The sequence below is a fragment of the Aythya fuligula genome, chromosome 27 (assembly GCF_009819795.1).
Source record: "Aythya fuligula isolate bAytFul2 chromosome 27, bAytFul2.pri, whole genome shotgun sequence".
Taxonomy (NCBI): domain Eukaryota; kingdom Metazoa; phylum Chordata; class Aves; order Anseriformes; family Anatidae; genus Aythya; species Aythya fuligula.
The window spans coordinates 484,980-504,992 of NC_045585.1; the positions used below are offsets into that span (position 1 = coordinate 484,980).

A 20,013-nucleotide genomic window follows, 5' to 3' on the forward strand; every position below is an offset into this window, starting at 1 on the left:
CCACTTTTTTAAAAGAAAAGAAAAACAGAAAAATAAAGAAAATAAAATAAAAGAAAAGAAAAGAAAAGAAAAGAAAAGAAAAGAAAAGAAAAGAAAAGAAAAGAAAAGAGAAAAGAAGAGAAGAGAAAAGAAGAGAAAAGAAAAGAAAAGAAAAGAAAAGAAAAGAAAAGAAAAGAAAAGAAAAGAAAAGAAAAGAAAAGAAAAGAAAAGAAAAAAGAAAAGAAAAGAAAAAAAAGAAAAGAAGAGAAGAGAAGAGAAAAGAAAAGAAGAGAAAAGAAGAGAAAAGAAAAGAAAAGAAAAGAAAAGAAAAGAAAAGAAAAGAAAAGAAAAGAAAAGAAAAGAAAAGAAAAGAAAAGAAAAGAAAAGAAAAGAAAAGAAAAGAAAAGAAAAGAAAAGAAAAGAAAAGAAAACTATGTAGAAGCACTTTTTATTTTCACTTCAAACACAGCAAAAATTCCAAATATGAGCTTGTCCTCCTAGACTCTGTGCTGTTTTGCCTTCTGTATGGGCTAGTTATCAGCAAATGAATGAAAAAAAAAATGTTTTAAATACTTATATTTAGTGCAGAAGAAAAAGGTAATGATTACATTCCTTATGGGGAAACCTTCCAGAATGTTTAAACTCATGGCTTTTTGTTGCCAAAACTACCAAAGAAAGGCTGGGAAAAACTGTTTTGGAGACATTCCTTCTTTTGCAAAAGTCCAAAAAATTAAGAGCAAAATATTATTAAAAATTAGTTTTTGACATACAGTCTACTTTTCTGAAGGGAAAGAACTTATGCATAGCCCAGGTTTTGCTTATCTGCTTATAGCATAGGTTTTGCTTATAGCATAGGTTTTGCTTATCTGCTATTGATTTTAGTTTGGCTTCTGCAACTTTATTGTTTAGGATGCTCAGAATACATACATATATGTTAGCATTAGTTAGAAATTTTATCAAATGCTGCTAATAGCTCAGTTCACAACTGCTGATTTTCCTCACCTGAAAAAAATCTTACAAGACCAACAAAAAAAAGTGAAAGACTAATTCTTCTCCAATTTAAATGGCATATTAAAAATGTGACTTTATCTTGACAACTTAAAACAAAACCAAAACAAAACACAATGGGTGGTGAAAATCAGAGCCCCTAGGCAACTGCTATAAGCAATTATAGCCAGGATGCTTTCCTTATTGATACATAAATAGTTTTCTGATTAGCAGTCCCATCAGTCAGAGTCTGTTCTAGTGGCAGTGTGTGCATAAAAAGACACCTCTCCCTCTCAGGTACTAATTAAACTGTATTAACAGTTGTGATGCTCGGGATCATGAAAATACATTTTATTTGGGGAATTTTTAATGATTCTTCCACTTTTTAGAGTTTTGTACTGACAATTCTATCCTTCTTGTTGTGTTATCTCCTTCACTGCTGTTTAACATCTATGAGTTGTGCATAAACACTCTTCTGTCTGAAGGATCCCACACTTCTGGCGTTTCCTCACTTTTGATTCACGAGACCCCCACATTTAGGTTTGCAGCTTGTAGGAGTTTGTAATGTGCTTTAAATCGTGCTGCACATCTCCCAGTTTTTCTCAGAGTGGCTTGGCAGATAGGAGTGTCTTGTGAAGCGCGGATGGCAGCTTATCTTATTGAGAGCATGGAACAAGCCCCTCACAGTCCCTGGTGTTAAAGGGCTCTACTTATCTGGAATGAGTGGCAGAGTGCCCTGGCTCAGCTCTCAGTATATTGCACCCAGGGACATTGCTTAATGTGATGCTGTCAAACACCTCCTGGTGTGCTCAGGGCAAATTTCTTATTCACAGAGCTTCTTTAAGTGAAAACAGCCCCTGCTTCCTATCACAAGGGATGGAAAGGGTTAGTGACTACCACTGTTGGGTCAAGCCTTAAAGTCCTTACGTCTCAAGTTAAGCATATTTTTAAATGCCTTCCAATTGCTGTTTGACCATCTGTACAATGGTGAGAGCAGAAGAAAGGGGAAACTCCACAGCAGCTGGCATGGTGGCAATCACAGCATGTATGTGATGGGTAGATATGTTGTGTCCTACCCAGGAACTGTTGGGCTGGATTTACAGCCTGCAAACAAATAAAGGCCTTAGCTGCCTTTATAGTCTGGGCTGTCCTGGAAGCCATCAAAACCATAACAGCCTCCTCAGAAAAACTTATTGCACTTCTTTACCCCTCTACCCTCCATTATATTCCCTCATCAGCTCTCATCCTATTACCAGCAATTGCAGGATAATTTTTAAAGGGTACTTTCCCCAGTCAGAGCATGGCCACAAATGGGTCTATATGATACATCAATTTTTCTATCCATCAAGAAATAGTTGGATAAATTACAGGACCCAACTCAGTTTTACCTTACTCTCTTTATACACACCCTCAGAAAACTAAATAAAGTGGGAACTTTCAAGTCACATGAGTCTGTCTATCTCTTACTGAGCTGCAAAAAAGAGCAAAGGAAAAAAAATGCAGAATAGGAAGAGAGATGCTAAAAACAGTACATGGTATGGCCATGATGAGCACCAGAACAACAGGACCTGCCTGCAAGGAATAGAGACCTGGATACAGAACGCCAGCCAGCCTGCCTGCCCACTTTCTCCCCTGGCTACCTCTCCAGCAAAGCAAAGCAAAGCAGAGAAAAAAAAAAAAAAAAAAAAAAAAAAAAACAACCAACCAACCAACCAACCAAACAACCAAACAACCAAACAAAAACAAGCAAGAGTGAAGAATTCTTCTGTGGAATATTTATGCTTGAGGGAGGAGCATAGCCAAGCAGGAAGAGCAGAGGCAGATGGCAAGATGAGGTTTGTTAGATTTCACCTGGTGACAACAGGGGTGAGAAGACAAGAAGGAGATAAGGGGGATACAGGAGTTTTGGGGCTTCCCCCCCTTACCTGGGCTCATGGTTAGTGTGTCATTGGCATTTGTCAGATTTATCTTACATCCTTTGCTGTATCCCTGTTCAGAAACAGAAAAAGATTTCACTTAATTGTGTGAATCTTTGCTACTTACATTTCTGGAATGTTTTGAAGTCCAATTAGTAAACCTTCTACAAACGTAATGCTTTATTAGATAAAGGGATACGTGTATATATATTGTAAAGAGAAGAAATGACAAATATTATGAGAAAGAGAAAAATTAATTTAGTCAAAAAATGGGGCATAATTACACATGAAAACAAAAATCACAGTGGTTTGGAAATCTGAAAGAAAGAATTCTAATCTCCTGCAATCTGACCCAGCATTTTCTTCCTGAGGAACATGTCTCAGGTTGACAGGGATTAATTTTATTTTATTCTTGTCTTATGGTTTGCACTTAATCAGTGTTTTCACTAGCACAGCAAGAACAAGCTCTCACCTAGTAACAATCCTAGACTCAGATCGTAATAAAAAAAAAAAAAAAAAATTAGCTGTTGAGATTACTGTAACAATTTGCCATCTAGTGGCCAGTCAAAATCACACCCAGTTTTATGGGCCATCAGAACTGGATTATGTGCCTTGAAATATCTGGCGTGGCTCATGACATTCTCTTATACAAAACAAGTAATTTTGCAAAGCCCTGCTCACCTCCTCTATGGACAATAACTTAAGACTTGAGTACTTAAGATAAGGTACCTTGATTCAAATTGAGCACTTCATTTCAGTTTACTGGTATGCTTTTTTCTTTTTGCATGTAGATCCTGCCATGTTGTTCACTGTTCAACTGCAGCTATTTGCTCCTGAGTGGTTAGAGACACACTCATGAGGCAAGTTCTTTATTTCTAAAACTAAGGGATGATTTTTTTTTCCCATCGCTATACATTGTTAGTATAAAAACAGTGGGAAGACTTAGCAAAATGAGGACAATCAGACAGCACATTTTTTGTTTCAAATAGTGGGCTGGATTCACCAGCCCAACTTCAATTTTATCTTCAAGAGAATTCTGTCCTATAAATGAAAGTTTGCTCATGTATGCAGCCATCTCTCTTTGTTACTTGATGCAAACTGGAAGACTTTTTCTCATTTATTAGACAAGTTATCTGTTTAAGAGCTCCAGCCACATGGCCTGGCCCCAGAAGACAAAGGCAGGGACTGGAAGAATGATGAACTGTCCAGTGTAGGAGAAGATCAGATTCCAGACCATCTAAGGAACTTGAAGTCACACAAGTCCATGGGACCAGATGAGATACATCTGCAGGTCCTGAAGAAAGTGGCAGATGGAGTTGCTAAGCCTCTCTCCATCATATTTGAGAAGTCATGGTAATCCCATGAAGTTTCCACAGACTGGAAGACAGGAAACATAACTCCCATTTTAAAAAAGAGAAAAAAGGAAGACTGGGGGAACTACAGGCCAGTCAGTCTCACCTTTGTGCCTGGCAAGATCATGGAGCAGATCCTCCTGGATACTCGGCTAAGGCACATGGAAAATAAGGAGGTGATTGGTGACAGCCAGCATAGCTTCACTAAGGGCACATCGTGCCAGACAAATCTGGTGGTCTTCTGTGATGGGGTTACAGCATTGGTAGATAGAGGAAGAACAACTGCCATCATCTACCTGGACTTGTGCAAAGCATTTGTCACTGCCCCCCCATGATATCCTTGTCTCTAAATTGGAGAGGCATGGATTCAATGGATGGACCACTTGGTGGGTAAGAAATTGGCTGGAGGGTCACACTCCAAGAGTTGTGGTTGACTGTTCAATGTCCAAGCGGAGATCAGTAATGAGTGGTGTTCCTCAGGGGTCAGTACTGAGGGGGACCAATGTTGTTTAACATCTTTGTAAGTGATGTGGACAGTGAAATTAAGTGCACCCTCAGCAAGTGTGCCGATGACACCAAGCTGGGTGGTGCGGTCGACACACTGGAGGGAAAGGATGTCATCCAGAGGGACCTGGACAGGCCTCAAGGTGGACCTGTGTGAATCTCATGAGGTCCAACAAGGCCAAGTGCAAGGTCCTGCATCTGGGTCTGGACATTCCCAATCACAAGTACAGGCTAGGTGGAGAGTTGAAAGCAGCCTTGATGAGAAGGACTTGGTTGTGTTGGTCAATGAGCTTGACATGAGCCAGCAGTGTGTGCTGGCAGCCCAGAAAGCCAGCCATATCCTGGGCTGCAAAGGAAGCATGGCCAGCGGGTCGAGGGAAGTGATTCTTCCTATCTGCTGTGCTCTTGTGAGACTCCACTTGGAGCACTGCATTCAGCTCTGGGGCCTCCAACACAAAGATATGGATGCATTAGAATGAGTCCAGAGGAGGGCTACAAAGATGAGGGATTGGACCACCTCTCCTACAAAGAGAGGTTGAAGGAGTTGGGGTTGTTCAGTCTGGAGAGGAGAAGGCTCCAGGGAGACCTTATAGTGGCCTTCCAGTACCTAAAGAGGGACCTACAGTAAAGCTGGGGAGGGACTTTCTGTCATGGAATGTAAGACAAAGGGTAATATCTTTAAACTAAATGAGAGTAAGCTTAGAATAGATATAAGGACAAAATTATTTACTCTGAGAGTGGTAAGGCACTGGAACAGGTTGCCCAGAAAAATTGTGGATGCCCTATCCCTGGAGGTGCTCAAGGCCAGGCTGGATGGGGCTTTGAGCAACCTGATCTAGTGGGAGGTGTCCCTGCCCATGGCAGGGGGGTTGGAACTAGATGATCTTTAAGGTCCCTTACAACCCAAACCATACTATGATTCTATCATATACAAAAACCTGCCACGCCTAATTTAAGCAGTCTATTTCATGTAAATGATATTGCTTACCAGGGTAAGAGTTTCTGGGTCAATCTCTGATTTTAAAATGATTGTAACTGACAAAACTGTCACAACTTAACCTTGATAAACAGTCTTGCACACTGGGAAATACCCAGAGGTGACAGTGGGGAAGTTCTCAGTGGAATGGCTTCAGTGGTGAAAAGATCTTAATATGCAGGTGTCTAGATAAACTGGTGTCTTTGGCAGTGAGGGACCGTAGATGCTTCCCGCCCACTGATATGTATAAAGGATAAAGAAAGGTTAATTGCAGCAGACTTGGAGATGTGACTGGAATGTGTGCTAATTCTGCCATCCCAAAATACTTGACATATTTTAGCTGGCTGTCAGAGTGCATCCAATGATACCATTGCTGGGATTCCAGGCACGCCTTTAAATACTTTTTTTTTTTTTTTTTAAATGAAAGCAAATAATCAACATTATTCTGATATCCTATCCTAGGATAAATACTGTTTTAACACATAAAAGCTGCCCATGTATACATATAATCACACACTCAGGCACACCCAGACACACTCCCAATGTGCTCTCTTCTACATTAAATATTTTTATAGAAGAAGACTATCTGAAAAGCTAGCTAAACTTCCAGGACACATATTACTTGGATGGAAAGAAACTCTTGGAAAGACCTGGTAACCTTCAACATAGTAAGAGTCACATCCTGATACTCTTCTAGACTCCTTCCACCCATATCTCTATAGCATCTAAGCTTATGCACTGGATCCATTCCTCATTTCTGTGATAGATCTGAGTTCCAGTCCTAGTGGGATCACCACAGCACTGCACATTCCCTGATGCAGATAAACCAAATGCCTGTGCTATTTTCAAGGTGTTAATCTTGCGCTTAAGGCTAATAAGCTTCATGCATGATCCTCTCTGCATGTCAACCTTTGGCAGTTGTCATTAGGATAAACACTCTCCTTTGACTGTGAGCATAACTGTCTCTCCCATTGTTTCTGGGAATGGTCGCTGGCTGCTGGCTGCTTAGGAAGTGGCGGCAGTCTTCTGTGGGTTCCTCACATGGAAATCAGTAGGCATTTTCTATCCATTCCCATGGGAGATCTCAGGAATCCAAATATTAAAAGATCCTTATCCATAAAGCTGATGAATAGCTTATAGAGGAACCATAAAGCTATGAATACCTAATGAGCTCTGTGATAGCAGGTGTTTCATATTATGTAGAACATATGCTTAAGTTCATACAATCATAAAATCATAGAATATCCTGAGTTGGAAAAGACCCACAAGAATCATCAAGTCCAACTCCTGACTCCACACAGGACTACCTAAAAATCAAGTCATATGCCTGAATGCATTGTCCATAGATGTCTTCAAAACCACCAGGATTGGTGCTGTGACCACTTTCCTGGGCTCAACCAACCTCTCAGTGAAGAACCTTTTCCTAATATCCAACCTGAACTTCCCCTTTCACAGCTCCATGCTGTTCCCTTGGGTCCTGTTGCTGTCACCAGGGCACAGAGGTCAGCACGTGCACTTCTGCTCCCCTTGAGAAGAAGCTGCAGCCCACCATGAGGCCTCCCCTGGGCCTCCTCTTCTCTATGCTGATTAATCCAAATGATCTCAGCCTCTCATTGTACTTCTTGCCCTCTAGACCCTTCACCATCTTCATAGCCCTCCTTTGGACACTCTTAACAGCTTTATAAATTTTTTATATTGTGGTGCCCAAAACTGCACACAGTGCTCAAGGTGAGGCCTTACCAGCACAGAGCAGAGTGGAACGGCCACTTCCCTTGAGCTGGGCTGCTCTCCAGCCTCTCGTCCCCCAGTCTATATGCATAGACAGGGTTGCCCCGTCCCAGGTGCAGAATCCAGCACTTGCTCTTGTTAAACTTCCTGCAGTTGGTGATTGCCCAGCCCTCCAATTTGTCAAGATCTCTCTGCAAGGCCACTCTGCCCTTAAGGGAGTCAGCAGCTCCTCCTAATTTAGTATCAGCTGCAAACTTACTTAGCTTGCATTCCAGTCCTGCATCCAGATCATGTATAAAACATTGAAGAGAACTGGCCCCAAAATGGAGCCCTGGGGAACCCCATTAGGGACTGGCTGCTAGCATGGTGTAACCTCATTTGTAACCTTTGAGCCTGATCTGTTGGCCAATTGTTCACCCATTGTAGTATGTATTTTTATTCTTTTATCCAGAGAGATACTTTGAAAAACGGTATTGGAAGCTTTGCTGAAATCCAGAAAGATTACACCAACTGGCTTCCCTTGGTCAACTAGATGGGTAACCTTACCATAAAAAGAAATTTAGTTAGATAAACAGGACTTTCCTTTTGTGAACCTGTATTGACCGTCACCAATAGCTATTGTCTTGCAGATGTTTTTCAATATCTCCCAGAATAATATTCTCCATAATTTTATCAGGCACTGAAGTGAGACTGACTTCTTTCTTGCTCTTCTTGAGAATTGGAACAGTTTTTGCCAGTTTCCAGTTGGCTGGGACCTCTCCAGATTCCCAAGACTGTTGAAAAATAATTATGAGACATCTTCCAATGACATAAGTTAAGTATTAAGTTATAAGTAAAATGAAAGCTAAATTTTTCCTTCAGATCATGAAAATTCAGTCCAAAATCTTTGCTGCCAGGCTGTGGATTTAAAGATTGAAAACATTTTCAGACTACAGTTGTTTAGTTGTTTAAGGAAACCAAGGGACTGTATCTCCAGTGACACTTTACCTATTGTTGCTGCCTTTTAAATCCTTGGTCTTTCCCTGTAGTCCGTCAATAAAATCCATCACTTTGCAAAACAGTTAAAAATAGGTTAATTGTCGTATAAAATGGCTACATGAAACACAAGGCAAATTGTTGCATAGTGAGCAGGAAATAGCACTGGCCAAATACTGTATCAAATAGATAAAATATCAAAATTCTTTTTCATGTGTAGGTCCTTTTCTTTGCTTTTGTTCAGAGCTGTGTTTACATTTCTGTTTGTCCTGTAGTTACAGTTACCAAAATCTGAATTAATTTCTTCTTTCATCTTTCTTTCTGGGGGTGCCGATATGTTTGGGTTCAAGGTCTAAAATTCAAAGCTATAACATGCAATGCACCTGCTCATGTGAAAACAGACCAGCCTCTGAGAAACTTGGGTAAGGGGAATGTGGACATATGAGCAACATGGTGTATGATTCTCCCTGCACTTTCTTTTCTCTCTGTTGTGAGGTACACTACAAAAGGTGCATCAACAAATTTGCCCCCAGGGTGCTCCATCCAGAACATTTTTCTCTAAGCTGTGCAGTTTGACAGTAGAGGTGCTGTGAGAGTTCATGGATGAATGAAGCATTATTCATAAAACAACAAACACAGTAGCCTAAATGCAAATCTATTGCCAAGAGGCCTGATGGATACAATAAGACTGTGAACTAAAAGAAAAAAAGAAAAAGAAAAAAAAAAGTTGTGGATAATAAGGTATTGGACCTTGTTTTAGAGTTCTTTGTAGAACCATTTACTCTAGTACCAACTGCAAATATACTGGGGAGTTGAAGTACACGTTAAAAACATTTCAGTAAGCTTCTAGGTGTATATGCAATATTTTCTAAACAAAAAATACAAGATCTCAAATATGTATTTAATTTAAATGAAAAAGACATTAAAACACGAGAGTCTTCTAAGCCTTAAGTGAAGACTGAACTGCTGCATTCAGTTCCTGCGTTGGTCACAGACAACTTCCATAGAATCATAGTATAGAATCATAGAGTTATTTAGGTTGGAAAAGACCTCTAAGATCATAAAGTCCATGATAGAATTAAAACTGTACAGGGTAGATTGTGCTTCAGTTTCCCATCAGTAATATCAAGGCAGCAACTCATCCCTTATTTTGCCCATTTAGAAAAGTCTTCAGAATCTCTAAGCAACTACAGAAGAGGAGGACAGGACTTTTCACATGAGTATTGCTCATTATCCCTGGGTCAACAGAAGATTTTAGCACTGCATTTTCATAACTGTGCATAACCACCATGTTGTTTTAATTAGACTTCATTACATGTCTCAGAAAACTCTTCCATTAATAAGTAAGAGTATAGTACACATTGGGTTGCTTTAAAGTAAACAGTTTTGATTATCCTATTAGCAAGAGGATAAGAGTCTTAAAAAAACATTACTACACTTCAAAACAGTAAAGTTTCAGATTCATTTATACTGCAGTTAGAAAATAATTGCATTGACTAATTATTTTAAATAACTTAATAATAGAATTATTTGTAATTTATAATTTTTATATATATTTATAGAATGTATGGAATTAAATAATCAGAGAATTAAATAATAATAATAGAATAATAAGATGTAGCTTTGTACATCAAGTCTGCCTTCTGAAATCTCAATCAGTTTGTTCCTTTGGGACCTACTTCAGTCTCATATCTTTAAACTTTCACTGGATAGTTGATGTCAGGTCAGCATCCCTAGAGAAAAAAATACACAGATATATAAAGCCTGAGATAGTTAAGGTAGTTATTTTCTAGATTTTGCATAACTCATTGGACTCTGAAGGGATTGTCATGACTTCCATACCCTGCAACAGAAGAATACACAAAGAAGGGGTTGAAGCATGATGGCTATCACTTGGAAACTAGATTAGAGCTTCCAAGTTAGTTTTTGAAGGTCTTAGTTTTTGAAGAATAGTCTCTCTGAATACTGCAACCACAAGAAAAGCTTTGAAGGTCATAACCCATGTGAGTACTCTTCCAAGCAGTGCTGTTAAAGAGTGCTTTGAGGTGTTTTGCATTCACCATGCATTAGCCTAGAACATCACTCAGAGGGTAGTGAGTTCTATGCACTAGCCTAATTATTCACTCAGAGGGTGACGAGGCATTGGAACAGGTTGCCCAGAGAGGTTGTGGATACCCCATTCCTGGAGGTGTTAAAGACCAGCTTAGATGAAGCCCTGAGCAACCTGATATAGTGGGTAGCATCCCTGCCTATGACAGGGTGGGTGTCACTAGATTATCTTTGAGGTCCCTTCCAACCCGAGACGTTCTGTGATTCTATGATCACAACTACAAGTCCTAGTTCTACTTCTCATACTTCTCAGACTTCATTTCAAAATATGGCTAAACAGACTATCCTGTACCTGGCACACACACAAAAATACTCTTGGATTTAATTATCTAAGTCTGACTCTCAAGAAACATTCTGCGGATCACCAAGAACCTGCAGACTGTTGTGATTTGCCCAGAAGAACAGTACTACCATACGATGATAAAATGCTCTTTTAAAAAATAGCAGATGGTTTAACTAGGAGACCGATTTGAAAATAACATATTGCAGACCTGGGCCCAAAAGGAATACCTTGCTCTTTGGCAACTATTAAAGTCTCCAATAAACTGCAAAAAAATCAGTATTCTTCCAAGCACTGATGTGCAAATACAGCCATTCACTGAGATCCTTCAGAAAAGCACACAGTTAGCATCAATTCTGCCTCATTTTGTATTTTAATCCTGAGATATAAATTGCTCTCAACAGGTGAACTTTTTCTCCAACATATGAGGGGAACTCAGCACGTGGCCACAGCTCTGTCTTACACACTGACATTGTGTGAAAGGATAATTGTATTCCAGGTTACAAACTTTTTTAGGACTGAGAGAGTCTCTTCTATCTAGGCTTGAAAAATGCCTATAACAAAGGGTTCTCTGTCTATTGCATTTATTCAAATTGATACAGATTTTCATTGGCCTCACAGAACTCAAGCTTCTTTGCAAATACTAGTGTAAATCTGTAAGGAATCTAAAAGGCATTGCAAAACAATGGCTTGCTATCCAAAATCTGAAATCCAATTCAGTAATGTTGAACATAAATTTCTAGAAGTGAACTTTCTCAAAGTGTCAGGTTTAAGATATGGGGCTTTGTTTCAGATGCATCCCTAAAAATAATGTTTACATCAAATCTGCTTAAAGATATTCTGAAGTGCTCCACTGACATTCGGTAAGATATACTTGCTCCCTCTCTGTATCTGTTTGTTCATCCATTTGCTTCCTCTGTCCCTCCCTTCTTCTCTCTAGTAATCATATGTGAAGTGACTCTGCCTGAAGGGCATGGGTGCTGATGCAAAAGGGAGGTTCTCCACCAAAACCATGTTCTTTTACTCTTTCTTCTTTGGCATGAAGCATATACCAATACCTATCTCATGTTGCACCCTAAGTATACAAATGCACCAAAGTGAAACATCTTTTCTGGAGGAAAATTTCAAGAAAGGCCTAGATTGTTTCTGTTTTGCTTTTGAATGAAGAAAAAAAGACAAAGCATTTGAATTACCACATTATCTTTATTTGTAGAGCATACATTTTTTTGTCTTCTAAGCTTAGGACAGGTAAGATGAGTGTGTTTTGTTCCAGTTTAAGAATGTTTTCTATCACAAAAGCACACAGATAAATGAGACATTTCCATAAAGCAGAACTGTAAAAATCAGGATTTTTGGAGTTTTTCACAGATGTTAATGCCCAGAATGGTTGGAATTCCTGCGCTGGCACAGCTATGATAATTCAGTAGTGCTAAAAATGAAACAACAACAAAAAAAAGATATTTTCAGTGACAAGATCCCTGTATCCAGAAAGGAAGAGTCAAATACACAAATTCATTCTCAGTTATGGCCCTGCTCAATGTTCCTGTTGGTCTCAGTTGATACTATATAAAACTTTTATTGTGTAACTCAAAAGGAAGAAACACCTATATGGCTTTAAATCACCTCTGTGCTCCTTTCCCATCACCTGCATAGAGCAGGTAGCATGCTGTCAAAACAGAATATTTGTGGGACCATTGTACCATTGGGGTGTAAGATGGGTACAACTGCTACACAGTGGTTTCCTCTGTGACACTAGGCAAACCACTCTGGAACAGCTGTTTCAGATATTTAGATGCTTAATGATGAAAAATGGTGCTTTACTGGAATTTCCAAAGCATCCAAGAGCCTTACTCTTTCAAACTTTCTTAGAGGTTTACTCTTCTTCCCTAAAACAGGGCAATATGTTCCTGCCTCACAAATGTGCCACATGGATTTAGGTTTAAGACAGAAAGGTGCTTATACATTGTATTGGAAGCATAATGTTCTGTTCTTGCTACTTACGTTGTTCACTCTTCACAAGCTTGTAGAGAGGCAGACCCTTGCAGAGTTGTTCAATGGGTTTACCATAGAGAAACCAATCCCTCATATTTCCAAACAGGGAATTGCCGGATTGAAACTGTACCCACACATTTTGTGGAGAATACACTTTCTTCATAGTCTAAAGAGAAAATATTAGACACCATCAGTAATGTAGCTTTGGTTTCTTGCTACTATGATGCCATGCTACTATGGCATCCATCAAGAAAAATGCCATGATCTAAAATCACTTCCCTTTGCCGCATACAAAACATTAGCTAAAGAATCTATATGTTTTTAAATACCTTTTTTTTTTTTTTTCAATCTATTCAGAAACAAAGTATACTAGATATTAATTCTATCAACACAGTGAAACTGAGTTGAAGTTATAGTTAATAAATTGCTAATTGACTGCAATATAATCAAGTATTTTTCATATACATTAATCTTCCCACTCCACAAAGGCACTCTGAAAAGCAAAATGAGAAGTTTTGCTATAAATGTACTATTGTTAGTCTGTCATAAGATGAACCAGAACTCAAGTTCATCTCCAGGCAATGCTTCCAGTCACCTTCATGAAACCTTTGCCTGAGTAGGAAAATCACAGTTTGGTGATAGTAAACTAATTTCTAAATTTTGTTCTGCAAAGAATAAAATAATAATAAAAAAAAAATCAAATGATATAATGATGTCAAGGACAAAATATTAGCATACCAATGAAAAAAAAAAAACAAAACCTTGTGTGATCTCACATTGAAACCTCCTCAAATTTGTCAAAATATGCCACTTCCTCAGGCATGGGATCTTACAGTTCTAGCTATAATGATAATCTACTATATGCAAGGTGGGTCACGACTGTTTATTATTTTAAAAAGATGTTCTATATGATATTTCCTTGAAGTTCTATCTTGTTAGATCTGTTTCATCATTGCTAACATAGTAAGAGATATTCCTAAGAACAACAACTGTTCTTGAAGGCAGAATGGAGGGATCCCATCATACCATATAACTTGTACACAGTAGTCTTTCTTGTATACAGAATAGGTTTCTCTACAAAATCACCTTTTTCTCAAAAGCCAGGCGTCCAATTTCTTGCAGCTCTGGGATGGAAGCCTCAGATATTTTCAAAATAAAGCAAGCATTTCGTGAAAACAGCCTTGTTGCAACATATCCCTGTGATTAAAATAAAATAAAATAAAATAAAATAAAATAAAATAAAATAAAATAAAATAAAATAAAATAAAATAAAATAAAATAATAAGATAAGATAAGAAAAGTAATTCATTAAAAATAGTTACCACTGGTGTTTGGTGATTCTCCCTAGCTTTTAGGGCAATCTAGAAGAAATATGAAGTGGCTACACTGACTGTCATGGTGGAATGACTCCTCATTTCCTCATTTACATTGTCACCTTTGGGGAACGGAAGCAGCCTGCTAACATTAATATCTGTCCATAAGACTTGAACGATCTTTTCCCATGGACTTTTGCTGTACTTACTAACTTTCTATACATGAGTGTATACAGGCAGCTCTTCACTCCCTTGCATTGAGGTCAATGATATTCTTCTCACTTTTGTGAATGACTACCATGTGTTTTACTACAATTCTCTTAAAAAAATCATCTTCATATGTGTGAAAGAGAGATTGCGTAAGAGGAGTAGAAGTGATGGGAGTCTTCAGTGAAACAGTGTTTCAGGACAACTCATGGTGGGAATGCACTAGAATAAATTCTCTGTGTTTATTAACTTCCTTAAAGAGATTTTTAGAATCTAGTCAGATTCTTAGATTTACTTACATGACTGTAGTCAAAAATAGTATCAGAGGAGTACAAGCCAGAACGGACATGGACGTCAGCAAGGTTCTTCTCATTGCTGATAGTCATAGTTGCCGTGACATAATCATTGTTAGGTTCGTTCAGGACAAAAGTCTTTGGTAAAAAAACACAAAACCATTGTTCATCTGGTTTTCACTTTTAAAGACACAATATAAACATTTTCTCTCAAATGGACAATCATGATTGTTTTATATACATGTTAAATCCATTAACAACTCTCTAGCAATCTCAAGAGGCCCTTGTGGTGGAGACTAATTATGAGAGATTTTGAGTCAGGGTGAGTTGGGAAGGGACAGGACCATACTGCAGGCTTTTGAAAACAGCATGTGACATACCAGTCATTATACATGGCAGCAGCAATGACTCAGAGAAGACTAAAAGAGTCTTCAAATTTTATCTTGAGCTAAGGGGACATATGCTCCACAAATTTCTTGTCACTGCGCAGGTGCACAGAACTGCCTCTTTGGCTCATATGATTGTCACCTTTGGTAAAAGCTAATTTTCTCTGTGCTTGGTAATAAGCATCATTTTAGCTTCTTCTGTTCTTTCCTTCCTATTATATTCCTCCTTGCCCAGGAATTTAAAACATTTTAAACAAATACATGCAATAGAAGGCTTGTCAGTCTACTTACTTGCAATGCAGAAGTTTGAATCCAAAAGACTCCCAGCAAAATGAAAATTGCAGCCTGTAAAAGGAATGAGCATTCTCACTCAGAAGAAACAACATGCAGTGTCATACACAAATGGACAGAGTTAGACAAAAAACACTTTTTTCATGATTTGAGGGAAACATATTTTCAGTTTGAAAAATTACCCAATCCACATGAGTATTAGTTTAAAGCAATTACAGTTCTTCACTATAAAATTCTTGCTATCAGGCTTTCTTTTGCCTGTAATGGTAAAAATGCAGAACAACCATGACATTTTATGCTTCATTCAAAAGTCACACCCTTTGATAACATTACTTCTTTTTTGTCTCAAAAGTGCGAATTATTATATCATAACTAAATCTCCTGAAATCAAGTTCTGCATTCTTCACTCAAATAATGTTTCCACTGACTTCAAGGAGCTTACTGCACACACAAGAAACACAGGTTTCCTACTGAACAACCAGAAAAGAAAAAAAAAAAGAAAGAAAAAAAAAGAAAAAGAAAAAGAAACCACACCAACACAGAGGTCATATTAGCCCCAGTACTGTACTGATAATTTGAGCATCTTCCTTTCTATACTTCTATTTTAAAAGGAACTTTTAATAATATAAATACAATAGAAATGTATATACTCACAAATCCGTTCATTTTTCCTTCAGATTTAAAGCAAAAGCCTGCAGAAGGTAAGAATGCAGGAAAACTCCAGAGACCTTCAACTTTTATATCTTGCAGTAGGTGTGGGAAATACTTGACAGAACTGTTCTTCGTGATTAGAACAAGTCCATATCTACATGCCATGTACTTCATATCTGAAATTTTGGTCTGGCATAGATAACCAGATCTTGATATGTTAAAAGCAGTCGATACATCAGCTTTTGTGAGATTAATCACTCTCCAAATGGCTATTGTTTACTGGTTTAAACTTTACAGGAGTTTCCACTTCTTCTAGTTCCATTTTTTAATATTTAACAGGATATTGTCTAGAGTTAAATGGCATCAGGAACTCTGCTATTCATTCATACAATATGCATTTTGTCTTCTTAAATACAATCCCTAACAGCCTGATAGTCTGTAGACAAAGCCTGGAAAAAAAAAAAACAATCACATACATTATGCTGGATTATGTGCCAACTACTAAATAGACCACCTTTTCAGACATTTCTTCTATCTAGCATATGCATGATCTTTTCTAAGAAGTACTGCTCATTTTTGAACAGTTGCTATGATACATATCACATGCATTGAAATTAGTGACGTAGTTAGGAATAACAATTGTGCTTCACAGACAGAATCTAGTTAACTGCTAGCCTAGGAGGGAGTAACATGAAACTTCAGAAGATGTGTGGTTCACACAAGGTCACAAAACAACAGAAACAAGATGGAGATTCCTCCTTTAAAGTTACAACTGTTTTCTATATTTTATGTCAAATGTCAATGACCACATGATATTGCCATGAGGTATTCTCTCGTGAATTGGACCTTGCCTGGACTCCTCATCTCATCTGTGACTCCACATCAGCTAGAGCAGATAACCTTGATGAATCACAAACTACTTTTTACTAAAATGTCATAACTAGGGTCTATTCCTTCCAATAAAATGAGAATTCAGCCTAGAAGCCAACAAATTTCTGTAATCTGTCAGAGAATCACAGAATGGTTGAGTTGGCAGGGAATTCTGGGTACATCTAGTCCAGCCATTGCTCAAGCAGGGCCATGCAGGTTGTCCAAGACCATGTCGAGACAGTTTTTGCACATCTCCAAGGAGTAGACTCCACAACCTTTCTAGGCAACCTGTTCCTCTGCTCCATTACCCACACACTACAGAAGTGCTTCCTGATGCTCTGATGGAACCTCCTGTGCTCCAGTTTATGTCCTTTTGTCCTGGCACTGGGCACCACTAGCAGGATCTTGTCTCTGTCTTCTTTGCACCCCTCCTTCAGGTATTTATATATTTTGATGAGATGACCATTTAGCCTTCTCTTTTCTAGGCTACAGTCCCGGCTCTCTCAGCCTTTCCTCATAGGAGAGGTACATTGTTCCCTTCATCATTTTTGTGGCCCTACATTGCACTCTTTCCAGGATGTCCAGGTCTCTCTTCTACTGGGGGCTCAGGACTGGACGCAGTACTACAGGTATGGCCTCACCAGGGCTGAGTAGGGGGAAGAACCACACCTTTTAACTTGTTGGCCTGTTGGCCACACTTTACCTAATGGAGCCAGGAATACTCAGCCTTCTTAGGGGCAAGGGCATGCTGCTGGCTCATGTTGAACTTGGTTTCCATCAGGACCCCCAGGTCCTTTTTAGCAGTGATGCTTTCCAGCTGGGCGCTCCCTGCGTGTCCTGGTGCCTGTGGTTGTTCCTCCCCAGAGGCAGTATGTTGCACTTCCCCTTGGTCAACTTTGTGAGGTTCTTGTGAGGCCATTTCTCCAGCCTGTCCAGGTCCCTCTGGATGGCAGCATGACCCTCTGGTGAATCCATCACTCCTCCCAGTTTTGTGTCATCTGTGAACTTACTAAGGATGCACTATACCCCATCATCCAGATAATTAGTGATGATTTTAAACATTCATCAGTCATCAGGAATAAAAAATAAATAAAAAGAAAAGAAGAAAAAAAAGAATGAGGTTGTACAGAAATTATCTCTGCAAACATGTCTCAGTATAAAAAGGAAATTGCATACATTTGCTTTATAACACACAACTCTATGTGGAAAATTTTATCTCAAGTGTGACAAAGCTGTGCTGCTAAGCAATATATCAGAACATATATATAAATAGATATGAAATTGTGACAAGCATGGTTAGATTAGATTAAATTAGATTAGATTGATGTTATCCTGTTGAAAGCTGGCCCTGCCCCTTCTCAAATGATTCTTTGTTTGTAGGATTGCAACCTTTCACAGACGGGTTCAGGCACAAGCTAAAATTAAAAGCTTTAAAACTTCTACTTTATATTCATTTAGAATGTCAATTAGTCAAATAAGCCCAAAGTTAAAAGATTAGTTTCTAAAAAGCATTTTACTAATTAACCTTATTGCAAGAGAGAAAATAGTTCTAGTTGTCTCATGTCTGTAACTCAAGAAAAGCCTCGATATACCTCCAATAGCAAAGACCTGCTTTTTAGAGACGTTTCCCCACACTGAAAATTAATATGTCTCTCAGTAATATAAATGAAATCATCATGCATTCATTTGGAATAAAAAATATCCATGACCATGCCACAGTCCTCTAAGTGTCCTTATATATTAAGTAACTGAATTAATGAGCTGCATAAGAAGAGCTATAAATCGCTCTAATTTTCACGTACACAACCATCACTTTTGCCTGTCCTCAGTCAGAGCAAGGTTTGGGTTAGGAAGTAGCCCTCCTCCATGACACCCAAATTTCACAATGATACCCACTCTCTCAAGGCAGTCTGATTCCTTTGGACACTTTTGATCTAAGTGAAGACTCTCAAAGTTCTCCCCTCATAAAGTGACTTACACTTGCATACTGTTCATATCAGTACAGAGAAGCTTGGAGGAAATGGAAACTTAGTAACGTTCAGAACAAGCAATATATTGTTACAACACAGCAACGCATATTGTCAAAGGAAACTTAATTTCTCTGGTATTTTCATAAAGCCATGTATTTTCAAATGCATTCTAATTTAAACCAGTAAAACATGATTAAGTTACAGAATTACTCTTAATCTATGCAAGCAAAAAATTTGACCCATTATTTGGCACCATCATCCACTAAAAAACATTTAAACAAAAGACCCTTGGAAACTGTATGAAAAGAATACTTCTATAATTACAGTTCATGTCTGATTACCAAACCGGAATTTCAACATAAAAGGGAGATGGATTTAATCAAGGTAATGTGGGAATAATACTATCAAAACAAGCCCTCTTGGTGACTAATTTTTTTTTCATGTGCTTTTGATAAATATTTGCTTTATCAGGGAGTGAGCAGGTAGTGGGAGAAAAGTAAAGAATGAAGCAACACCTCAAAAAGCAACAAAATTCTGTATGCTTATGTTTGCATTCAGCTGGGCATGTCACACACTGGATCAAGATGGGGTGACAGAGTCTAGAAAAATCTATGTGCATGAACAGGTCAAGCAGAATTTGTTGCATTCAGTAATTAAAAAACAAACTTCTAGAATCTAGTAAAAATGCACTCTCTCTGCCCCTTTTCCTGGCTTCTAAAATTGTAGGTAGTTTTGTAATCTATTCTACATGTCAAATGCTCTAGCTAAGTATGTTTCCCATACAACTACTTAAGTAATCAAAAGTTAATGGAAGATTTGGAGATTCACGCTTCCAAATGTGACACATTATTATAATGGCCAAATTGGCTGTGGCTGTTAGAACAAATGGACCAAACTGTTTTCCAGCTCATTACTAACAATACCACAGGGACTACCATTACAGAGTTTGGTTTCTCACTGCCTTTCTCAAGAACCAGTTGATTAATTAAATTTCCAGAGACCTGGAGAGGATTTTGTGACATACATAACAAACTTTCTTGTGTATTTGGATCTTTGAGGCTAACGACATACCTTTCTCCATACAGCATCCACAAACCAGACTGATTAGAAGAAAGAAATTGTTTTGCTTAGTAATTTAATACTTCCATTCACCATATTCTACACCTGGTGCAAATGGCAAAGTGGTAACAAAATGAAGAAGGAAAACATTTCTTCCACTCACCTGCAGTGCTGT

The 20,013-nt window shown here is 38.4% G+C and overlaps 1 protein-coding gene across 1 annotated transcript; it reads right to left on the bottom strand.

Moving 5' to 3' along the window:
• Positions 1 to 12,149: 12,149 nt before the first annotated feature.
• On the bottom strand, positions 12,150 to 15,954 carry GKN2 (gastrokine 2). The gene is made up of 6 exons (XM_032203976.1): positions 15,943 to 15,954; positions 15,289 to 15,342; positions 14,618 to 14,749; positions 13,885 to 13,995; positions 12,808 to 12,964; positions 12,150 to 12,235 (listed from the first exon to the last, which is right to left on the bottom strand). Exons 1-6 carry the CDS (start codon positions 15,952 to 15,954, stop codon positions 12,150 to 12,152), a joined length of 552 nt encoding a protein of 183 aa, XP_032059867.1.
• Positions 15,955 to 20,013: the final 4,059 nt, after the last annotated feature.

Excerpts from the sequence above, each read along its gene's own strand:
- GKN2 (XM_032203976.1), bottom strand. Across the intron at positions 14,750-15,288 it reads TTCAAACTTCTGCATTGCAA|ACTTTTGTCCTGAACGAACC; the intron begins GTAAGTAGACTG and ends TTTTTACCAAAG. Across the intron at positions 12,965-13,884 it reads GCCTGGCTTTTGAGAAAAAG|ACTATGAAGAAAGTGTATTC; the intron begins GTGATTTTGTAG and ends TTTTCTCTTTAG.